The sequence below is a fragment of the Bombina bombina genome, chromosome 7 (genome assembly GCF_027579735.1).
Source record: "Bombina bombina isolate aBomBom1 chromosome 7, aBomBom1.pri, whole genome shotgun sequence".
NCBI lineage: Eukaryota > Metazoa > Chordata > Amphibia > Anura > Bombinatoridae > Bombina > Bombina bombina.
Window position 1 is genome coordinate 22,945,279 of NC_069505.1, and position 27,666 is coordinate 22,972,944.

Consider the following 27,666-nt stretch of genomic DNA (forward strand, 5'->3'; position numbering starts at 1 on the left):
TGATAAGCCGGTCCCATATGTAGACTGTAGTGATAAGCCGGTCCCATATGTAGACTGTAGTGATAAGCCGGTCCCATACGTAGACTGTAGTGATAAACTGGTCCCATACTCAGACTGTAGTGATAAGCCGGATCCATACGTAGACTGTAGTGTTAAGCCGGTCCCATACGTAGACTGTAGTGATAAGCCAGTTTCATAGGTAGACTGTAGCATAAGCCGGTCCTATACATAGACTGTAGTGATAAGCCGGTCCTATACGTAGACTGTAGTGATAAGCTAGTCCCATACGTAGACTGTAGCATAAGCCGGTCTCATACATAGACTCTAGTGATAAGCCGGTCCTATAAGTAGACTGTAGTTAGAAGCCAGTCCCATACATAGACTGTAGTGATAAGCCGGTCCCTTACGTAGACTGTAGTGATAATCCGGTCCCATACGTAGACAGTAGTGATAAGCCAGTCCCATACATAGACTGTAGTGATAAGCCAGTCCCATACATAGACTGTAGTGATAAGCCGGTCCCATAGGTAGACTGTAGTGATAAGCCGGTCCCATACGTAGGCTGTAGTGATAAGCCGGTCCCATATGTAGCCTGTAGTGATAAGCCGGTCCCATATGTAGACTGTAGTGATAAGCTGGTCCTTTACGTAGACTGTAGTGTTATGCTGGTCCCATACTTAGACTGTAGTGATAAGCCGGTCCCATAAGTAGACTGTAGTGATAAGCCGGTCCCATACGTAGGCTGTAGTGATAAGCCGGTCCCTTACGTAGACTGTAGTGATAAGCCGGTCTCATACGTAGACTGTAGTGATAAGCCGGTCCCATAAGTAGACTGTAGTGATAAGCCGGTCCCATACGTAGGCTGTAGTGATAAGCCGGTCCCATATGTAGCCTGTAGTGATAAGCCGGTCCCATATGTAGACTGTAGTGATAAGCTGGTCCTTTACGTAGACTGTAGTGTTAAGCTGGTCCCATACTTAGACTGTAGTAATAAGCCGGTCCCATACATAGACTGTAGTGTTAAGCTGGTCCCATACGTAGACTGTAGTGATAAGCCGGTCCCATACGTAGACTGTAGTGATAAACCAGTCCCATACATAGACTGTAGTGATAAGCCGGTCCCATACATTGACGGTAGTGATAAGCCGGTCCCATACGTAGACTGTAGTGATAAGCCGGTCCCATACGTAGACTGTAGTGATAAGCCAGTCCCATACATAGACTGTAGTGATAAGCCGGTCCCATACATTGACGGTAGTGATAAGCCGGTCCCATACGTAGACTGTAGTGATAAGCCGGTCCCATACATAGACTGTAGTGATAAGCCGGTCCCATATGTAGACTGTAGTGATAAGCTGGTCCCTTACATAGACTGTAGTGATAATCTGGTCCCATACGTAGACTGTAGTGATAAGCTGGTCCCTTACATAGACTGTAGTGATAAGCCGGTCCCATAAGTAGACTGTAGTGATAAGCCAGTCCCATACGTAGACTGTATTGTTAAGCCGGTCCCATACGTAGACTGTAGTTTTACGACGGTCTCATACGTAGACTGTAGTTATAAGCCGGTCCCATACGTAGACTGTAGTGATAAGACGGTCTCATACGTAGACTGTAGTTATAAGACGGTCTCATACGTAGACTGTAGTGATAAGACGGTCTCATACGTAGACTGTAGTTATAAGACGGTCCCATACGTAGACTGTAGTGATAAGACGGTCTCATACGTAGACTGTAGTTATAAGCCGATCCCATACGTAGACTGTAGTGATAAGACGGTCTCATACGTAGACTGTAGTGATAAGACGGTCTCATACGTAGACTGTAGTGATAAGACGGTCTCATACGTAGACTGTAGTTTTAAGCCGGTCCCATACGTAGGCTGTAGCATAAGCCGGTCCCATACGTAGACTGTAGTGATAAGACGGTCTCATACATAGACTGAAGCATAAGCAGACTCAAACCATAACCTAAAAAAAGGGGGAATATGGGATCAAACAGCTGCTGTTATTGGAGGATGAGTGTTATGTTAATGGGATGGTTTATGATCTTCAGTTGTATGAAAACAAAATGGTACTGGTAGGTGAACATTTATAAACACTTTGCTAAATCCACTAACCAACCTCTCCAGCTTTATCCGCTGTATATCATTTTATGCACTGGATCCACTTAAGCTCCCTCATCCCTGCATTCTAGAGTTAACAAGTACCATGAACTCACAGAGCCATTTGAGATGCCATTGACTCTCATCTACTCTACACTAATGTGGTAGAGATCTGTAGTGAGGTGGACCTAGTGCAGTAATTAGGCACGTGAGCTGCTATAAGTGGGGGCATGAAGGGTGACAGTAAGTGAGGAAAGCAGCATTATGGGTAAAGATTTAAAGAGAATCTGGCAACAATTTTGTGTTTGTTTCTTGTAGATACAGGAAGAGCAGAGAAGAAATAATGAGACAGGAAATGAAGAAAAGCGATTGTTAGTTGTTTTTACAAGATTGTTACACCCAATAGGGGGCATTAGGGGTTTAGTGATAGACAGAGGTCGGTTGCTCAGTGCAGGAGGAGAGTTTAGGGCACCAAATAGAGTGTTGGCTGAAAACATGAGAGATATTCCTGCTTTATAGCCATTGTCTACTGACAGCCAGCAGTTACACCCCCCTATCTGTCTATCTATCTATCTATCTATCTATCTATCTATCTATCTGTCTGTCTGTCTGTCTGTCTGTCTGTCTGTCTGTCTGTCTATCTATAGACAATTAACTTCTGTTGTATGGTTGTTCCTCAGTGGTCCCTGCAGCTGACCTCTCAGAACAGATCTCCACAGCTGGCACAGAGGCATCTGGCACCGGGAACATGAAGTTTATGTTGAATGGAGCCCTGACAATTGGCACTATGGATGGGGCAAACGTTGAGATGGCTGAAGAAGCTGGTGAGGACAATCTGTTCATCTTTGGCATGAGGGTACCTGATGTAGAGCGACTAGACCGGGAGGGGTAAGTATGTCTGTGATGGCAACTTTTATCTGAAGTGTCCACTATGTGTAGCACATAGACATGCATATGCACACATAGACACACATAGACACACAGACACATGCATATACACACATAGACACACAGACACATGCATATACACACATAGACACACAGACACATGCATATACACACATAGACACACAGACACATGCATATGCACACATAGACACACAGACACATGCATATACACACATAGACACACAGACACATACATATACACACATTCACACACAGACACATGCATATACACACATAGACACACAGACACATGCATATACACACATAGACACACAGACACATGCACACACAGACACATGCATATACACACATAGACACACAGACACATGCATATACACACATAGACACACAGACACATACATATACACACATGCACACACAGACACATGCATATACACACATAGACACACAGACACATGCATATACACACATGCACACACAGACACACACATGCATATACACACATAGACACACAGACACATGCATATACACACATGCACACACAGACACATGCATATACACACATATACACACAGACACATGCATATACACACATGCACACACAGACACATGCATATACACACATAGACACACAGACACATACATATACACACATGCACACACAGACACATGCATATACACACATAGACACATAGACACACAGACACATGCATATACACACATGCACACACAGACACATGCATATACACACATAGACACACAGACACATGCATATACACACATAGACACACAGACACATACATATACACACACATGCACACACAGACACATGCATATACACACATAGACACACAGACACATGCATATACACACATAGACACACAGACACATGCATATACACACATGCACACACAGACACATGCATATACACACATAGACACACAGACACATGCATATACACACATAGACACACAGACACATGCATATACACACATGCACACACAGACACATGCATATACACACATAGACACACAGACACATGCATATACACACATGCACACACAGACACATGCATATACACACATAGACACACAGACACATGCATATACACACATGCACACACAGACACATGCATATACACACATGCACACACAGACACATGCATATACACACATGCACACACAGACACATACATATACACACATGCACACACAGACACATGCATATACACACATGCACACACAGACACATGCATATACACACATTGACACACAGACACATGCATATACACACATAGACACACAGACACATGCATATACACACATGCACACACAGGCACATGCATATACACACATAGACACACAGACACATGCATATACACACATGCACACACAGACACATGCACACACAGACACATGCATATGCACACATAGACACACAGACACATGCATATACACACATAGACACACAGACACATGCATATGCACACATAGACACACAGACACATGCATATACACACATGCACACACAGACACATGCACACACAGACACATGCATATGCACACATAGACACACAGACACATGCATATACACACATAGACACACAGACACATGCATATACACACATGCACACACAGGCACATGCATATACACACATAGACACACAGACACATGCATATACACACATGCACACACAGACACATGCACACACAGACACATGCATATGCACACATAGACACACAGACACATGCATATACACACATAGACACACAGACACATGCATATGCACACATAGACACACAGACACATGCATATACACACATGCACACACAGACACATGCACACACAGACACATGCATATGCACACATAGACACATAGACACATGCATATACACACATAGACACACAGACACATGCACACACAGACACATGCATATACACATGCACTCACAGACACATGCATATACACACATAAACACACAGACACATGCATATACACACATAGACACACAGACACATGCATATACACACACATAGACACACAGACACATGCATATACACAAATAGACACACAGACACATGCATATACACACATGCACACACAGACACATGCACACACAGACACATGCATATGCACACATAGACACACAGACACATGCATATACACACATAGACACACAGACACATGCATATACACACATGCACACACAGACACATGCATATACACACATGCACACACAGACACATGCATATACACACATAGACACACAGACACATGCATATACACACATAGACACACAGACACATGCATATACACACATAGACACACAGACACATGCATATACACACATGCACACACAGACACATGCACACACAGACACATGCATATGCACACATAGACACACAGACACATGCATATACACACATAGACACACAGACACATGCATATACACACATGCACACACAGACACATGCATCACACATGCACTCACAGACACATGCATATACACACATAGACACACAGACACATGCATATACACACATAGACACACAGACACATGCATATACACACATAGACACACAGACACATGCATATACACACATGCACACACAGACACATGCATCACACATGCACTCACAGACACATGCATATACACACATGCACACACAGACACATGCATATACACACATAGACACACAGACACATGCATATACACACATGCACACACAGACACATGCATCACACATGCACTCACAGACACATGCATATACACACATGCACACACAGACACATGCATATACACACATGCACACACAGACACATGCATCACACATGCACTCACAGACACATGCATATACACACATGCACACACAGACACATGCATATACACACATAGACACACAGACACATGCATATACACACATGCACACACAGACACATGCATATACACACATAGACACACAGACACATGCATATACACACATAGACACACAGACACATGCATATACACACATAGACACACAGACACATGCACACACACACACATGCACACACAGGCACATGCATATACACACATGCACACACAGACACATGCATATACACACATAGACACACAGACACATGCATATACACACATAGACACACAGACACATGCATATACACACAGACACACAGACACATGCACACACAGACACATGCATATACACACATGCACACACAGACACATGCATATACACACATAGACACACAGACACATGCATATACACACATAGACACACAGACACATGCATATACACACATGCACACACAGACACATGCATCACACATGCACTCACAGACACATGCATATACACACATAGACACACAGACACATGCATATACACACATAGACACACAGACACATGCATATACACACATAGACACACAGACACATGCATATACACACATGCACACACAGACACATGCATCACACATGCACTCACAGACACATGCATATACACACATGCACACACAGACACATGCATATACACACATAGACACACAGACACATGCATATACACACATAGACACACAGACACATGCATATACACACATGCACACACAGACACATGCATCACACATGCACTCACAGACACATGCATATGCACACATGCACACACAGACACATGCATATACACACATGCACACACAGACACATGCATATACACACATGCACACACAGCCACATGCATATACACACATGCACACACAGACACATGCATATACACACATAGACACACAGACACATGCATATACACACATAGACACACAGACACATGCATCACACATGCACTCACAGACACATGCATCACACATGCACTCACAGACACATGCATATACACACATGCACACACAGACACATGCATATACACACAGACACATGCATATACACACATGCACACACAGACACATGCATATACACACATAGACACACAGACACATGCATATACACACATAGACACACAGACACATGCATATACACACATGCACACACAGACACATGCATATACACACATGCACACACAGACACACACATGCATATACACACATGCACACACAGACACATGCATATACACACATGCACACACAGACACATGCATATACACACATGCACACACAGACACATGCATATACACACATAGACACACAGACACACAGACACATGCATATACACACATGCATCACACATGCACTCACAGACACATGCATATACACACATAGACACATGCATATACACACATAGACACATGCATATACACACAGACACACAGACACATGCATATACACACATAGACACACAGACACATGCATATACACACATGCACACACAGACACACACATGCATATACACACATAGACAAATAGACACATGCATATACACACATGCACACACAGACACATGCATCACACATGCATTCACAGACACATGCATATACACACATGCACACACAGACACATGCATATACACACATGCACACACAGACACATGCATATACACACATAGACACATAGACACATGCATATACACACATAGACACATGCATATACACACATAGACACACAGACACATGCATATACACACATAGACACACAGACACATGCATATACACACATGCACACACAGACACATGCATATACACACATGCACACACAGACACATGCATATACACACATGCACACACAGACACACATGCATATACACACACATTCATATACACACATGCACACACAGACACATGCATATACACACAGGCGCACACACAGACACACACATGCATATACACACTTGCACACACAGACACATGCATATACACACATGCGCACACAGACACACACATGCATATATACACATGCACACACAGACACACACATGCATATACACACATGCACACACAGACACACACATGCATATGCACACATGCACACACAGACACATGCATATACACACATGCACACACAGACACATGCATATACACACATGCACACACAGACACATGCATATACACACATGCACACACAGACACATGCATATACACACATGCACACAGACACACACATGCAGACACAGACACATGCATATACACACATGCACACACAGACACACACATGCATATACACACATGCACACACACACACACATGCATATACACACATGCACACACAGACACACACATGCATACACACACATGCACACACAGACACACACATGCATATACACACATGCACACACAGACACACACATGCATACACACACATGCACACACAGACACACACATGCATATACACACATGCACACACAGACACACACATGCATACACACACATGCACACACAGACACACACATGCATATACACACATGCACACACAGACACACACATGCATATACACATGCACACACAGACACACATATGCATATACACACATGCACACACAGACACACACATGCATATACACACATGCACACACAGACACACACATGCACACACAGACACATGCATATACACACATGCACACACAGACACACACATGCATATACACACATGCACACACAGACACATGCATATACACACATGCACACATAGACACATGCATATACACACGTCCACATACACACATATTCATATACATACATACACACACAGACACATGCATATACACACGTCCACATACACACATATTCATATACATACATACACACACATGCACATATTCATACAAACACACATATGCACACACACATGTGCACATACACACAAACACGTACTAATACATATGCACATACTGATACACACACAAATTCATATACGTACAAACACACACACATACATATGCACATCTTCATATACACATACACATACATATACACACATGCACAAACACACATATTCATAAACATACATACACACACACACATGAACATATTCATACAAACACACGTATGCACACAGGCATATACATATACAAATACTCATACACACACAAATTCATATATATACAAACACACATATACACACACACACATGCACATACACACACATACACACACTTGTACACATACACATACATATACATTCAATAAAACACGTACATACACATATACACTCACTAGTGTACATAGACAAAATATCTGTCAAATACAAACATATACTTTCACTAACATACCACAGTATACCATGCAAATGTTTATATACACAGAGGAACATGTAATACGCACACACCTGTAGTACCTCACACAGACATACTTTGTTGTCACACACAGATAAAACAGACTCGTGCACAATTTCCTCATAGGGCACGGTTATTATATTTGTTACACAACACACGTGTCATATGTATCATATCACTGTCAGCCATGTGTGCAGTAACCGTGTGTGTGCGCAGGTACAACGCTCGCCTGTACTACGAGAGAATCCCAGAGCTCAGACAAGTCATCGATCAGCTTAACTCAGGATATTTCTCACCCAAACAACCCGACCTCTTCAAGGACATTGTCAATTTGCTGATGAACCACGACAGGTCAGAATCACATCTATTCTGTTTATTAATGTGTCTCCCTGTCTGCCTCCCTAACTGATGTCCCTATATGTCGCACTTGCTGTCTGCTCGCTCAAGCACGCCATACTGCTCGCTCAAGCACGCCATACTGCTCGCTCTCTCGTGTCTCTTCTTCACTCCCCATCACTGACTCGCTTTATGTCTGCTCATTCTTCTCTATACTTGTTTCCTCAATTTATTCTTTATTTCCGTCACTCTTTCCTGCACACAATCATTTGTCCTTTGTTATTCTTATTTATTTCTGCCCTCTGACTGTCAGTAACAAGAAATGTCTTTTTTTTCTTTACAGGTTTAAAGTGTTTGCAGATTATGAAGATTATATCAGAAGCCAGGACGCTGTCAGTGCTCTGTACAAGGTGATAAGTCACATGAGATGACAATGAGATAGAAAAGAGGAAGCTATGAGCTAGACATGTGCGATTCGTTTAGTTCCGAATCTAAATTCGTACTAATTCGCAAAATTCTGAGATTCGAATTTCCGAATTACCCTAGCAACAAAACTAAACTAATCCAAATGCATTTGTAACGAATAAATCCGATTAGTTCGGATGTATTTGAATGCATTTGAATGGCCATGGACTAATCACAATTCAGTATAACAATTAAATTTAGTGAGATTTAGTGAGATAGAACAGTGAAATAATTCCGTTTGTGTAACTTGGAACCATCTGAATCAACATAACACATCCCGAACTTCCGAATTTACGAATCGATCTGAAACTAATACATCCGAATGCATTTAAATGTATCCGAATCCGAAACAAATGCATTAAAATGTATCCAAATTTGAGTCAATCCGAACTGAAATTCGAAAAAATCTGAACATGTTTACTCTGAGCGTGTCCTTCATACTGCAGGTGACACAGTGACAGACTAGAGGGAGCTATGTGTGTGTCCCTCATTCACTGCAGGTGACACAGTGACACAGACAAGGGGGGCTATGAGTGTGTCTCTCACACTGCAGGTGACACAGTGACACAGACAGGAGGGGGCTATGAGTGTGTCCCTCACACTGCAGGTGACACAGTGACACAGACAGGAGGGGCTATGAGTGTGTCCCTCACACTGCAGATAACACAGTGACACAGACAGGTGGGGGCTATGAGTGTGTCCCACACACTGCAGGTGACACAGTGACACAGACAGGAGGTAGCTATGAGTGTGTCTCTCACGCTGCGTTTGACACAGTGACAAACAGAGGAGGGAGCTATGAGTGTGTCTCTCACACTTAAGGTAACACAGTGACACAGACAGGAGGGAGCTATTAGTGTGTCTCTCACACTTAAGGTAACACAGTGATACAGACAGGAGGGAGCTATTAGTGTGTCTCTCACACTGCAGGTGACACAGTGACACAGACAGGAGGGAGCTATTTGTGTGTCCCTCACACTGCAGGTGACACAGTGACACAGACAGGAGGGAGCTATTTGTGTGTCCCTCACACTGCAGGTGACACAGTGACACAGACAGGAGGGAGCTATGAGTTGTCTCTCACACTGCAGGTGACACAGTGACACAGACAGGAGGGAGCTATGAGTTGTCTCTCACACTGCAGGTGACACAGTGACACAGACAGGAGGGAGCTATGAGTTGTCTCACACTGCAGGTGACACAGTGATACAGACAGGAGGGGGGCTATGAGTGTGTACCTCACACTACAGGTGACACAGTGATACAGACAGGAGGGAGCTATGAGAATGTCTCTCACACTGTAGGTGACACAGTGACACAGACAGGAGGGAGCTATGAGTTGTCTCTCACACTGCAGGTGACACAGTGACACAGACAGGAGGGAGCTATTAGTGTGTCTCTTAAACTGCAGGTGACACAGTGACACAAACAGGAGGGAGCTATGAGTGTGACGCTCACACTGCAGGTGACACAGTGACACAGACAGGAGGGGGCTATGAGTGTGTCCCTAACACTACAGGTGACACAGTGACACAGACAGGAGGGAGCTATTAGTGTGTCTCTCACACTGCAGGTGACACAGTGACACAGACAGGAGGGAGCTATTAGTGTGTCTCTCACATTGCAGGTGACACAGTGACACAGACAGGAGGGAGCTATTAGTGTGTCTCTCACACTGCAGGTGACACAGTGACACAGACAGGAGGGAGCTATTAGTGTGTCTCTTAAACTGCAGGTGACACAGTGACACAGACAGGAGGGAGCTATTAGTGTGTCTCTTAAACTGCAGGTGACACAGTGACACAGACAGGAGGGAGCTATTAGTGTGTCCCTCACACTGCAGGTGACACAGTGACACAAACAGGAGGGAGCTATGAGTGTGTCTCTTACACTGCAGGTGACACAGTGACACAAACAGGAGGGAGCTATGAGCGTGTCTCTCATACTACAGGTGACAAAGTGACACAGACAGGAGGGAGCTATTAGTGTGTCTCTCACACAGCAGGTGACACAGTGACACAGACAGGAGGGAGCTATGAGTTTGTCTCTCATACTGCAGGTGACACAGTGACACAGACAGGAGGGAGCTATGAGTGTGTCTCTCACACAGCAGGTGACACAGTGACACAGACAGGAGGGAGCTATGAGTTTGTCTCTCATACTGCAGGTGACACAGTGACACAGACAGGAGGGAGCTATGAGTGTGTCTCTCACACAGCAGGTGACACAGTGACACAGACAAGAGGGAGCTATGAGTGTGTCTCTTAAACTGCAGGTGACACAGTGACACAGACAGGAGGGAGCTATGAGTGTGACGCTCACAATGCAGGTGACACAGTGACCAAGACAGGAGGGAGCTATGAGCGTGTCTCTCATACTACAGGTGACACAGTGACACAGACAGGAGGGGACTATGAGTGTGTCTCTTAAACTGCAGGTGACACAGTGACACAGACAGGAGAGAGCTATGAGCGTGTCTCTCATACTACAGGTGACACAGTGACACAGACAGGAGGGGACTATGAGTGTGTCTCTTAAACTGCAGGTGACACAGTGACACAGACAGGAGGGGGCTATGAGTGTGTCTCTTAAACGGCAGGTGACACAGTGACACAGACAGGAGGGGGCTATGAGTGTGTCTCTTAAACTGCAGGTGACACAGTGACACAGACAGGAGGGAGCTATGAGCGTGTCTCTCATACTACAGGTGACACAGTGACACAGACAGGAGGGGACTATGAGTGTGTCTCTTAAACTGCAGGTGACACAGTGACACAGACAGGAGGGGGCTATGAGTGTGTCTCTTAAACTGCAGGTGACACAGTGACACAGACAGGAGGGGGCTATGAGTGTGTCTCTTAAACTGCAGGTGACACAGTGACACAGACAGGAGGGAGCTATGAGCGTGACTCTCATACTACAGGTGACACAGTGACACAGACAGGAGGGGACTATGAGTGTGTCTCTTAAACTGCAGGTGACACAGTGACACAGACAGGAGGGGGCTATGAGTGTGTCTCTTAAACTGCAGGTGACACAGTGACACAGACAGGAGGGGGCTATGAGTGTGTCTCTTAAACTGCAGGTGACACAGTGACACAGACAGGAGGGAGCTATGATTGTGTCTCTCATACTACAGGTGACACAGTGACACAGACAGGAGGGGGCTATGAGTGTGTCTCTTAAACTGCAGGTGACACAGTGACACAGACAGGAGGGGGCTATGAGTGTGTCTCTTAAACTGCAGGTGACACAGTGACACAGACAGGAGGGGCTATGAGTGTGTCTCACACTGCAGGTGACTCAGTGACACAGACAGGAGGGAGCTATGAGTGTCCCTCACACTGCAGGTGACACAGTGATACAGACAGGAGGGAGCTATGAGTTTGTCTCTCACACTGCAGGTGACACAGTGACACAGACAGGAGGGAGCTATTAGTGTGTGTCTCACACTGCAGGTGACTCAGTGACACAGACAGGAGGGAGCTATGAGTGTCCCACACACTGCAGGTGACTCAGTGACACAGACAGGAGGGAGCTATGAGTGTCCCTCACACTGCAGGTGACAAAGTGATACAGACAGGAGGGACCTATGAGTGTGTCCCTCACAATGCAGGTGACACAGTGACACAGACAGGAGGGGGCTTTGAGTGTGTCCCTCATACTGCAGGTGACACAGTGACACAGACAGGATGGAGCTATGAGTGTGTCTCACAATGCAGGTGACACAGTGACACAGACATGAGGGAGCTATTAGTGTGTCCCTCACACTGTAGGTGACACAGTGACACAGACAGGAGGGAGCTATGAGTGTGTCTCTAACACTGCAGGTGACACAGACAGGAGGGAGCTATGAGTGTGTCTCTCACACTGCAGGTGACACAGTGAAAAAGACAGGAGGGGGCTATGAGTGTGTCTCACACTGCAGGTGACACAGTGACACAGACAGGAGGGGGCTATGAGTGTGTCTCACACTGCAGGTGACACAGTGACACAGACAGGAGGGGGCTATGAGTGTGTCCCTGACACTGCAGGTGACACAGTTACACAGACAGGAGGGAGCTATTAGTGTGTCTCTCACTGCAGGTGACACAGTGACACAGACAGGAGGGGGCTATGAGTGTGTCTCACACTGCAGGTGACACAGTGACAAAGACAGGAGGGGGCTATGAGTGTGTCTCACACTGCAGGTGACACAGTGACACAGACAGGAGGGAGCTATGAGTGTGTCTCTCTCACTGCAGGTGATACAGTGACACAGCCAGGAGGGAGCTATTAGTGTGTCTCTCACACTGCAGGTGACACAGTGACACAGACAGGAGGGGGCTATGAGTGTGTCTCTCATACTGCAGGTGACACAGTGACACAGACAGGAGGGAGCTATGAGTTTGTCTCTCACACTGCAGGTGACACAGTGACACAGACAGGAGGGGGCTATGAGTGTGTCTCTCACACTACAGGTGACACAGTGACATAGACAGGAGGGGGCTATGAGTGTGTCCCTCACACTGCAGGTGACACAGTGACACAGACAGGAGGGAGCTATGAGTGTGTCTCTCTCACTGCAGGTGATACAGTGACACAGCCAGGAGGGAGCTATTAGTGTGTCTCTCACACTGCAGGTGACACAGTGACACAGACAGGAGGGAGCTATTAGTGTGTCCCTAACACTGTAGGTGACACAGTGACACAGACAGGAGGGAGCTATGAGTTTGTCTCTCACACTGCAGGTGACACAGTGACACAGACAGGAGGGGGCTATGAGTGTGTCTCTCACACTGCAGGTGACACAGTGACACAGACAGGAGGGAGCTATTAGTATGTCCCTAACACTGTAGGTGACACAGTGACACAGACAGGAGGGAGCTATGAGTTTGTCTCTCACACTGCAGGTGACACAGTGACACAGACAGGAGGGGGCTATGAGTGTGTCTCTCACACTGCAGGTGACACAGTGACACAGACAGGAGGGGGCTATGAGTGTGTCTCTCACACTACAGGTGACACAGTTAATGTAAAATAAAGGGGAGAGAAAGGTGCGCTAGGCCAAATCGATAACCAAACACCCCCTTAAAAAGACAAATATCCCTACAGTTGTCTAAAATAAGAGAGAAAATATACAGGTAATAAGGGAGGCGCTAAGAAAAGCCAAAGGTATCAAGCACTTAAAATTTAATAAAAACACATAAGCATACAATAACATATGTATAGGGGACGTCTCCCCAAAACGAAATACTAATAAATAAAAACTAAAATACTAAAAGATGCAATTGATAAAACTTCCACAGATTTAAAACCATATAATTTGTATAGAGCAGTCCCAATCAGTTCGTTTTAGTAGGGTCAGATAGAAATGTCTTTACTCCATATAAAATGTAACTGAGTCTGTGGTCAGCGTCTCACTAGTCAAATACCACCAAGCTGCCAAATTGATAGAGCAATAGCTGCCAAACAGTGTAAGTGGATAATAATATACTTGCAATTCCAAAGTTCTCTTACTGTGTAAGATATCACTTTAGCAGAACATTCAGCCGTGTACTTTACCAGATCCTTATCCGTGAAGTAGATGTCTTTTCCCCTCGCCCGGTATTCACCTCGAGCGGGGCCGACTGAAACTTTCCGGCGTCTGACGTCACTGAAAGATGTTCCGGTTAGGAGAAGAAGCCGATTCCTGCGCTTACTTCTATGACCTGTTGTCACGGTCCTCTCAGATGAGCCCTGCACTTAGTGCTTATAGCACGCAAGGGATTGGATACTGGGCAAAGTGAAGGATATCCCAGAAATGCTGCCAAACACAAGTCCTACAGATGATTTACTCCTATTTAGGAGAAGATAGTTCCAAAATGTATAACCCGGGTTATTAAGTAGGAATCAAAAGATATGTAGATTGTTGTCACAGAAATAAAAACAACAACACTGCCAACACTGCCAACACATACGACGCGTTTCGCCCTCCTATGGGCTTTATCAAGATAGTGGTGGCAAGTGTGAATGACCTTATTTAAAGGGGTATCATTCAGTCTGATTGGTGGTGGTTTCAATTAGCAGATTTGCTTTAAGGTGGTATTTGACTTTCAGTAGCAACTTCTTTTTAAGGTGGTATTTTTCTCTTCTGACCTTTTAAATGAAATCACACAATCTTGCTACTAAAGGGACCTCGCAGTTGTACCAGAAAAAGGACCGCAATAGAATAATAAATAGAATATTCATAAATATTTAACGGAGAATCTATATGTGATTAATAAGAGATATATAACAAATTTTTATTACATATATCACTACAAATTGGCTCAAAGGCTTCCTAATAAAAAACTGTGTAAATATATCAAATGTAAATACATGAGTATACCATAAAATGTGCTAACTGAATAAAATTACATAATTCTCATAATAAAGTGCAAAGTTAATATATAATCTTACAAGTGAAGAAAATAATCTAACAACTATACATGTGTAATAAAATTTAAAATAATTAATCATTCAAATAAAAAGGGAGAGAGATCTAATTCAGAATTTAATCCCTTAGGATATAGGGTGTCATACTTATAGATATATTCTGCTTCCCTTATAAGGAGGGTTTTTTTCAATATTACCACCTCTCCAATGATTGTTTATTTTAAGAATACCCCAATATTTTAAATCCCTAGTATTACCATGGTGAACTTCCTTAAAGTCCTTATATAAATGTGTGTCCTCTTTTTCTTTTTCTATACAAAGAAGGTGTTCTCTTATTCTATCCCGGAGACTCCTCTTGGTTTCTCCGAAATAGAACAAGTTGCATGTGCATTTCAATACATATATGACATTCTTATGAGTGCATCTAATAATTCCCTTTATCGTGATATCTTCACCCAAACTATTGATTTTAAGATTCTTTGTATAGAAAAAGAAAAAGAGGACACACATTTATATAAGCACTTTAAGGAAGTTCACCATGGTAATACTAGGGATTTAAAATTCCTACTTAATAACCCGGGTTATACATTTTGGAACTATCTTCTCCTAAATAGGAGTAAATCATCTGTAGGACTTGTGTTTGGCAGCATTTCTGGGATATCCTTCACTTTGCCCAGTATCCAATCCCTTGCGTGCTATAAGCACTAAGTGCAGGGCTCATCTGAGAGGACCGTGACTACAGGTCATAGAAGTAAGCGCAGGAATCGGCTTCTTCTCCTAACCGGAACATCTTTCAGTGACGTCAGACGCCGGAAAGTTTCAGTCGGCCCCGCTCGAGGTGAATACCGGGCGAGGGGAAAAGACATCTACTTCACGGATAAGGATCTGGTAAAGTACACGGCTGAATGTTCTGCTAAAGTGATATCTTACACAGTAAGAGAACTTTGGAATTGCAAGTATATTATTATCCACTTACACTGTTTGGCAGCTATTGCTCTATCAATTTGGCAGCTTGGTGGTATTTGACTAGTGAGACGCTGACCACAGACTCAGTTACATTTTATATGGAGTAAAGACATTTCTATCTGACCCTACTAAAACGAACTGATTGGGACTGCTCTTTACAAATTATATGGTTTTAAATCTGTGGAAGTTTTATCAATTGCATCTTTTAGTATTTTAGTTTTTATTTATTAGTATTTCGTTTTGGGGAGACGTCCCCTATACATATGTTATTGTATGCTTATGTGTTTTTATTAAATTTTAAGTGCTTGATACCTTTGGCTTTTCTTAGCGCCTCCCTTATTACCTGTATAAGGTGACACAGTTACATAGACAGGAGGGTGCTATGAGTGTGTCCCTCTCACTGCAGGTGACACAGTGACACAGACAGGAGGGGGCTATGAGTGTGTCTCTCACACTGCAGGTGACACAGTGACACAGACAGGAGGGAGCTATTAGTGTGTCCCTAACACTGTAGGTGACACAGTGACACAGACAGGAGGGAGCTATGAGTTTGTCTCTCACACTGCAGGTGACATAGTGACACAGACAGGAGGGGGCTATGAGTGTGTCTCTCACACTGCAGGTGACACAGTGACACAGACAGGAGGGGGCTATGAGTGTGTCTCTCACACTACAGGTGACACAGTGACATAGACAGGAGGGGGCTATGAGTGTGTCTCTCACACTGCAGGTGACACAGTGACACAGACAGGAGGGAGCTATTAGTGTGTCCCTAACACTGTAGGTGACACAGTGACACAGACAGGAGGGAGCTATGAGTTTGTCTCTCACACTGCAGGTGACACAGTGACACAGACAGGAGGGGGCTATGAGTGTGTACCTCACACTGCAAGTGACACAGTGATACAGACAGGAGGGAGCTATGAGTTTGTCCCTCACACTGCAGGTGACACAGTGACACAGACAGGAGGGGCTATGAGTGTGTCCCTCACACTGCAGATAACACAGTGACACAGACAGGAGGGGGCTATGAGTGTGTCTCTCACACTGCAGGTGACACAGTGACACAGACAGGAGGGAGCTATTAGTGTGTCCCTAACACTGTAGGTGACACAGTGACACAGACAGGAGGGAGCTATGAGTTTGTCTCTCACACTGCAGGTGACACAGTGACATAGACAGGAGGGGGCTATGAGTGTGTATCTCACACTACAGGTGACACAGTGACATAGACAGGAGGGGGCTATGAGTGTGTCTCTCACACTACAGGTGACACAGTGACATAGACAGGAGGGGGCTATGAGTGTGTCTCACACTGCAGGTGACACAGTGACACAGACAGGAGGGGCTATGAGTGTGTCTCACACTGCAGGTGACACAGTGACACAGACAGGAGGGGCTATGAGTGTGTCTCACACTGCAGGTGACACAGTGACACAGACAGGAGGGGCTATGAGTGTCCCTCACACTGCAGATGACTCAGTGACACAGACAGGAGGGGGCTATTAGTGTGTCTCTCACACTGCAGGTGACACAGTGACACAGACAGGAGGGGCTATGAGTGTCCCTCACACTGCAGATGACACAGTGACACAGACAGGAGGGAGCTATGAGTGTGTCTCTCACACTGCAGGTGACACAGTGACATAGACAGGAGGGGGCTATGAGTGTGTCTCTCACACTGCAGATGACACAGTGACACAGACAGGAGGGAGCTATGAGTGTGTCTCTCACACTGCAGGTGACACAGTGACACAGACAGGAGGGAGCTATTAGTGTGTCTCTCACACTACAGGTGACACAGTGACATAGACAGGAGGGGGCTATGAGTGTGTCTCACACTGCAGGTGACACAGTGACACAGACAGGAGGGGCTATGAGTGTCCCTCACACTGCAGGTGACACAGTGACACAGACAGGAGGGGCTATGAGTGTCCCTCACACTGCAGGTGACACAGTGACATAGACAGGAGGGGGCTATGAGTGTCCCTCACACTGCAGGTGACACAGTGACACAGACAGGAGGGGACAATGAGTGTGTCTCACACTGCAGGTGACACAGTGACACAGACAGGAGGGGACAATGAGTGTGTCTCACACTGCAGGTGACACAGTGACACAGACAGGAGGGGCTATGAGTGTCCCTCACACTGCAGGTGACACAGTGACACACACAGAAGAGAGCTTTAGAACAATACTAGTTTCCAGAGTCAGGTTTGACTTTAGAATATGATGTTTTAAGCTATTGCTAACAGTGAGTAAATATTTAGAATGATATAAAAGTAATATAAATACCTTTAAATAGATAGTGACTGTTACGTTTAACTTCAGGTAGATATGACCAGAAATATATCAATTAGTTGTTTCACTTAACGGGGCATAAAACCCACAGTTTCCTTTCATGAGATAGAGGATACAGTTTTATCAACTTTCTAATTTACTTCTATTATCAATTTTTCTTTGTTTCCTTCTTATCCTTTGTTGAAATGCAGAATGTTAAGCTCAGGAGTGTGCACGTGTCTGCAGTACTATATGGCGGCAGTTTTGCACTATTTCCTGTCATGTAGTGATTCAGGCATGTGCACGCTACCTACCTAGGTATCTCTTCAACAAAGGATTACATGAGAACAAAGTAAATGTGACACTAGAAGTAAATTGTATTCTCTATCTAAAAAGTGAAAGATCATTTTGGGTTTCATGTCCCTTTAATAAGTGTTGGTCAGTCACTATGGCCTAGATTTGGAGTTCGGCGGTAGCCGTCAAAACCAGCGTTAGAGGCTCCTAACGCTGGTTTTGGCAGCCCGCTGGTATTTGGAGTCAGTGATTAAAGGGTCTAACGCTCACTTTTCAGCCGCGACTTTTCCATACCGCAGATCCCCCTACGCTATTTGCGTATCCTATCTTTTCAATGGGATCTTTCTAACGCTGGTATTTAGAGTCGTTTCTGAAGTGAGCGTTAGAGCTCTAACGACAAAACTCCAGCCGCCTGAAAATAGCAGGAGTTAAGAGCTTTCTGGGCTAACGCCGGTTCATAAAGCTCTTAACTATTGTGCTCTAAAGTACACTAACACCCATAAACTACCTATGTACCCCTAAACCGAGCTCCCCCCACATCGCCACCACTCGATTAAAATTTTTAACCCCTAATCTGCCGACCGCCACCTACGTTATCCTTATGTACCCCTAATCTGCTGCCCCTAACCCCGCCGACCCCTGTATTACATTTATTAACCCCTAACCTGCCCCCCACAACGTCGCCGCCAGCTACTTAAAATAATTAACCCCTAATCTTCCGACCGCAAAGCGCCGCCACCTACGTTATCCCTATGTACCCCTAATCTGCTACCCCTAACACCGCCGACCCCTATATTATATTTATTAACCCCTAATCTGCCCCCCTCAATGTCGCCGACACCTGCCTACACTTATTAACCCCTAATCTGCCGAGCGGACCTGAGCGCTACTATAATAAAGTTATTAACCCCTAACCCGCCTCACTAACCCTATAATAAATAGTATTAACCCCTAATCTGCCCTCCCTAACATCGCCGACACCTAACTTCAATTATTAACCCCTAATCTGACGACCGGAGCTCACCGCTATTCTAATAAATGTATTAACCCCTAAAGCTAAGTCTAACCCTAACACTAACACCCCCCTAACTTAAATATAATTTACATCTAACGAAATAAATTAACTCTTATTAAATAAATTATTCCTATTTAAAGCTAAATACTTACCTGTAAAATAAATCCTAATATAGCTACAATATAAATTATAATTATATTATAGCTATTTTAGGATTAATATTTATTTTACAGGCAACTTGGTATTTATTTTAACTAGGTACAATAACTATTAAATAGTTAAGAACTATTTAATAGTTACCTAGTTAAAATAATAACAAATTTACCTGTAAAATAAATCCTAACCTAAGATATAATTAAACCTAACACTACCCTATCAATAAAATAATTAAATAAACTACCTACAATTACCTACAATTAACCTAACACTACACTATCAATAAATTAATTAAACACAATTGCTACAAATAAATACAATTAAATAAACTAGCTAAAGTACAAAAAATAAAAAAGAACTAAGTTACAAAAAATAAAAAAATATTTACAAACATAAGAAAAATATTACAACAATTTTAAACTAATTACACCTACTCTAAGCCCCCTAATAAAATAACAAAGCCCCCCAAAATAAAAAATTCCCTACCCTATTCTAAATTAAAAAAGTTACAAGCTCTTTTACCTTACCAGCCCTGAACAGGGCCCTTTGCGGGGCATGCCCCAAGAATTTCAGCTCTTTTGCCTGTAAAAGAATAAATACAATACCCCCCCCCCCAACATTACAACCCACCACCCACATACCCCTAATCTAACCCAAACCCCCCTTAAATAAACCTAACACTAAGCCCCTGAAGATCTTCTTACCTTGTCTTCACCATACCAGGTTCACCGATCCGTCCTGGCTCCAACATCTTCATCCAACCCAAGCGGGGGTTGGCGATCCATCATCCGGTGCTGAAGAGGTCCAGAAGAGGCTCCAAAGTCTTCCTCCTATCCGGCAAGAAGAGGACATCCGGACCGGCAAACATCTTCTCCAAGCGGCATCTTCGATCTTCTTCCATCCGGTGCGGAGCGGGTCCATCTTGAAGCAGGCGACGCGGATCCATCCTCTTCTTCCGTTGTCTCCCGACTAATGACGGTTCCTTTAAGGGACGTCATCCAAGATGGCGTCCCTCGAATTCCGATTGGCTGATAGGATTCTATCAGCCAATCGGAATTAAGGTAGGAATTTTCTGATTGGCTGATGGAATCAGCCAATCAGAATAAAGTTCAATCCGATTGGCTGATCCAATCAGCCAATCAGATTGAGCTCGCATTCTATTGGCTGATCGGAACAGCCAATAGAATGCGAGCTCAATCTGATTGGCTGATTGGATCAGCCAATCGGATTGAACTTGATTCTGATTGGCTGATTCCATCAGCCAATCAGAAAATTCCTACCTTAATTCCGATTGGCTGATAGAATCCTATCAGCCAATCGGAATTCAAGGGACGCCATCTTGGATGACGTCCCTTAAAGGAACCGTCATTAGTCGGGAGACAACGGAAGAAGAGGATGGATCCGCGTCGCCTGCTTCAAGATGGACCCGCTCCGCACCGGATGGAAGAAGATCGAAGATGCCGCTTGGAGAAGATGTTTGCCGGTCCGGATGTCCTCTTCTTGCCGGATAGGAGGAAGACTTTGGAGCCTCTTCTGGACCTCTTCAGCACCGGATGATGGATCGCCAACCCCCGCTTGGGTTGGATGAAGATGTTGGAGCCAGGACGGATCGGTGAACCTGGTATGGTGAAGACAAGGTAGGAAGATCTTCAGGGGCTTAGTGTTAGGTTTATTTAAGGGGGGTTTGGGTTAGATTAGGGGTATGTGGGTGGTGGGTTGTAATGTTGGGGGGGGTATTGTATTTATTCTTTTACAGGCAAAAGAGCTGAAATTCTTGGGGCATGCCCCGCAAAGGGCCCTGTTCAGGGCTGGTAAGGTAAAAGAGCTTGTAACTTTTTTAATTTAGAATAGGGTAGGGAATTTTTTATTTTGGGGGTCTTTGTTATTTTATTAGGGGGCTTAGAGTAGGTGTAATTAGTTTAAAATTGTTGTAATATTTTTCTTATGTTTGTAAATATTTTTTTATTTTTTGTAACTTAGTTCTTTTTTATTTTTTGTACTTTAGCTAGTTTATTTAATTGTATTTATTTGTAGCAATTGTGTTTAATTAATTTATTGATAGTGTAGTGTTAGGTTAATTGTAGGTAATTGTAGGTAGTTTATTTAATTATTTTATTGATAGGGTAGTGTTAGGTTTAATTATATCTTAGGTTAGGATTTATTTTACAGGTAAATTTGTTATTATTTTAACTAGGTAACTATTAAATAATTCTTAACTATTTAATAGCTATTGTACCTGGTTAAAATAATTACAAAGTTGCCTGTAAAATAAATATTAATCCTAAAATAGCTACAATGTAATTATAATTTATATTGTAGCTATATTAGGATTTATTTTACAGGTAAGTATTTAGCTTTAAATAGGAATCATTTATTTAATAAGAGTTCATTTATTTCGTTAGATGTAAATTATATTTAAGTTATGGGGGTGTTAGTGTTAGGGTTAGACTTAGCGTTAGGGGTTAATACATTTATTAGAATAGCGGTGAGCTCCGCTCGGAAGATTAGGGGTTAATAATTGAAGGTAGGTGTCGGCGATGTTAGGGAGGGCAGATTAGGGGTTAATACTATTTATGATAGGGTTAGTGAGGCGGATTAGGGGTTAATAACTTTATTATAGTAGCGCTCAGGTCCGCTCGGCAGATTAGGAGTTAATAAGTGTAGGCAGGTGTCGGCGACGTTGAGGGGGGCAGATTAGGGGTTAATAAATATAATATAGGGGTCGGCGATGTTAGGGCAGCAGATTAGGGGTACATAGGGATAACGTAGGTTGCAGCGGTTTACGGAGCGGCAGATTAGGGGTTAAAAAAAATATGCAGGGGTCAGCGATAGCGGGGGCGGCAGATTAGGGGTTAATAAGTGTAAGGCTAGGGGTGTTTAGACTCGGGGTACATGTTAGAGTGTTAGGTGCAGACGTAGGAAGTGTTTCCCCATAGGAAACAATGGGGCTGCATTAGGAGCTGAACGCTGCTTTTTTGCAGGTGTTAGGTTTTTTTTTCAGCTCAAACAGCCCCATTGTTTCCTATGGGAGAATCGTGCACGAGCACGTTTTTGAGGCCGGCCGCGTCCGTAAGCAACTCTGGTATCGAGAGTTGCATTTGCGGTAAAAATGCTCTACGCTCCTTTTTTGGAGCCTAACGCAGCATTTGTTTGAACTCTCGATACCAGAGTTAATTTTATGGTGCGGCCAGAAAAAAGCCCGCGGAGCGTTAACAGCCCTTTTACCGCCAAACTCCAAATCTAGGCCTATGTTTCTAGATGAAATCAGAGTTGAAGATATTTCTCTCATTGATTCACAGTTTCAAATATTTGTGAACAGCAATGGAAATGTTTCATTAAAATATTGTTTTACTTCTATGATTTAATTTGCTTCATTCTTTAGATATCCTTTGTTGAAGAAATAGCAATGCAGAAGGGTGAGCCAATCACACGAGGCATCTATGTGCAGCCACCAATTAGACGCTACTGAGCCTATTTAGATATGTTTTTTTAACAAAGGATACCAAGAGAATAAATCAAAACAGATAATTGAAGTAAATTGGAAAGTTGTTTAAAATGCCATGCTCTTTCTAAATCATAAAATAAAAAATTTGGGTTTCACATCCCTTTAAATTATATTTTTCACTTTTTATTAAAAGTAAAATATATGAATTATTGTGAGCCGAACATGGGTAGGAACTTTAAACTTGAGAACAACCCGGCCCGTGCATACAGCTAAGAACCCGGTGAAAAAACGCTTGGAAGAGGGTTTCCTGATAGATTTTCAGACTGCTGTTGAATTAGACCCATGTAAGATATGGGGCAGTATGAAAATATTTGAAAACGTGATAAGTTTGTTATTTTGGGCATTCAAATGCATTGAAATGGATTAGAATTTGAAAGCCCAACGAAAGTCCATGAAATAGGCTTTGCATAGAAAATCTGATGGATTGGAATTGAGGTTTGTAGCTAGGTAGGTACATCAGAAAGAACCATGGGTTAAGACAAAAGGAACTTTGTTCAGGTAATTTATTTAATTAATACTCAGTATTGGCTATATTTCGCATGTCTCGCTGTTTGCCCCAAACACTGTTGTTTCATCATGCCCCATCTCTCTTTTTTTTATTTCATGTCCGCAGAACCCTAAAGAATGGACTAAAAAGGTGATCCATAACATTGCTGGTTCTGGGAAGTTCTCCAGTGACAGGACAATCGCTCAATACGCACGTGAAATCTGGGGTGTAGAGCCCAGCAGTTTGATAATCCCACCCCCTGATGTCTCTAGAGAGTGACTCCTTTATCCCTTGCCAGTGGATCACCTTCAGAACCATCCGCCCTTGCCTCCTCCGCGACGCAATTCAAGGGTCATGGGTTGTGGAGCATCCAAACGCCACTCATATACGTGTCCCAATAACATTTGCCTATTTGAACCTCTTCACGCCAGAATTACACCTATCCCACCACCGCGGAAGCACAAGTTGCTTTCCCTCCACAAGTCAACAGAAGGTCCCCTCTTGCCCTCATACAATTTGATCCCACTTCCACCACCCCGCAGGAAGAGTTTCTCTCATTCACTCGTCCGCTAGGGTCAGAGGAACACAATACTCATACCCGGCCCTCAAATATGTCCACTCCCTGTACCCAAACTTGTGCCACATATTTGGCTTTGTAAGAATGGAAGGTTTGTATAATGATGCTGAGTATCTACCTATACTTCCAGGCTAAATAGTGTCTATGATCAATGCCTTGGGAAGTCTCCCTCAAAGTGACTTATTGTATTTAATAAAAGCACAAGATAAGTAACAAGGTCTGTTTCATTTGGTTATTTTGGTGAGCATGAAGCACCACCTCTGTCTTTATCTGTCTCTTGCACACTTCCCTCACTCTTCCTCCCAGGACATAATAAATATCCGATTCCGGCTGTCAGTGTTATTCTTGTTGGTGCATCACTTAACCCCTTTCCTGCTGGAGTTGTGAAGCTTTCATCTGCCAGTGTTCTGCATAACACCATTAAACTCTTCTCTCCTGACAAAACTTTATATAGTGTCTGTTAACCTCTCTCCTGCCAGATCTTTATATAGTGTCTGTTAACCTCTCTCCTGCCAGATCTTTATATAGTGTCTGTTAACCTCTCTCCTGCCAGATCTTTATATAGTGTCTGTTAACCTCTCTCCTGCCAGATCTTTATATAGTGTCTGTTAACCTCTCTCCTGACAGATCTTTATATAGTGTCTGTTAACCTCTCTCCTGCCAGATCTTTATATAGTGTCTGTTAACCTCTCTCCTGCCAGATCTTTATATAGTGTCTGTTAACCTCTCTCCTGCCAGATCTTTATATAGTGTCTGTTAACCTCTCTCCTGCCAGATCTTTATATAGTGTCTGTTAACCTCTCTCCTGCCAGATCTTTATATAGTGTTTTTTTAACCCCTCTATTGTCAGATCTTTACATAGTGTCCTTCAGGGTTAACCTCTCTCCTGCTGGAGGCTTGCACAGTGTCCTTTAACCTCTCACCTTCCAAATGTCTACACAGCTTCACTTAACCCTTCCCTTGCCAGATCTTTTTTATAGTGTCTGTTAACCTCTCTCCTGCCAGATCTATATAGTGTATTTGACCCCCTCTTCTGACAGATCTTTACGCAGTGTCTTTTTAACCCCTCTGCTGCCAGATATTTACACAGTGTTCTTTAATCCCCTTACCTGGCAATGTTTGCATAAAATCCCTTAACCCCTATTTTGCCATCTTATATATAGTGCTATTTAACCCCTCTCCTGCTAAAGCCCTGCATATTTTCACATAATCCCTCTCCTACCAGAGTCCTACATGTTATTTAACTTCTCTCCTGCCGGAGACATGGATATTGTTCTTTAACCCCTCTTATTAGAATGTTCCACGCCCTTTAACCCTTTCATGCAAGAGCTCTCCACAGCACAGATTCATACCTAACACCTAAGTAACCCCTTTCCTGCCAGTACTCAGCATAACATAATTTCTCCATTCTTTTACCAGAGCTCTGTACTGTTCCTTGCTTATCTCTACCAGTGTCCTGACTAAGGACCCCTATAATCACATTTAACCCCTTTTTTTTACCCAAGTACTGTAGAATAATGTAACCCCTTGGTTGCAGCCATTCCCTGTTTAGATGCTTTCAGGTAAGAGCCTAGTCACCTAACCGCTCTCAGGCCAGAACGCTGCACAGTGTCACTTAACCCTGCAATCTGCTCTTTCACTAAAACCACAGCAGAATGTTCCATAGCCTATTATAAATCCCTTTAGAAACACCTGTCTCATTTCTTGTGCATCCTCCTTAGTCTCGTGTAACCCATCTCCCACCTAAACTCACAGACACCCTTAACCCTTTAATCGCAGAACATCTGCTAAGTGCAATGCAACCTCTCCTGTGCTCCAGTGATATTTAACCCTTTCTTTCCAGACCTTACTCTAAATAACTTCTCCCAGTGCCTCTATGATCATCACTTATCCTGCCAGAGTGGCCAAGTGCATCAATTAACTCTTCTCCAGACAGAATTCAACAGGGCATTCCTTAACCCCTCCCCTCCC

At 43.6% G+C, this 27,666-nt stretch overlaps 1 protein-coding gene across 1 annotated transcript in view; it reads left to right on the top strand.

Annotated features, from left to right (window-relative positions):
- Positions 1 to 25,911, top strand: part of PYGM (glycogen phosphorylase, muscle associated) — a 98,028-nt gene extending 72,117 nt beyond the window's left edge. The window contains exons 17-20 of the mRNA XM_053719986.1: positions 2,785 to 2,992; positions 9,435 to 9,569; positions 9,898 to 9,964; positions 25,245 to 25,911. Coding sequence (XP_053575961.1) covers positions 2,785 to 2,992; positions 9,435 to 9,569; positions 9,898 to 9,964; positions 25,245 to 25,397 — 563 coding nt within the window. The 3' untranslated portion in view covers positions 25,398 to 25,911. The remainder of the gene's footprint in view (positions 1 to 2,784; positions 2,993 to 9,434; positions 9,570 to 9,897; positions 9,965 to 25,244) is intronic.
- Positions 25,912 to 27,666: the final 1,755 nt, after the last annotated feature.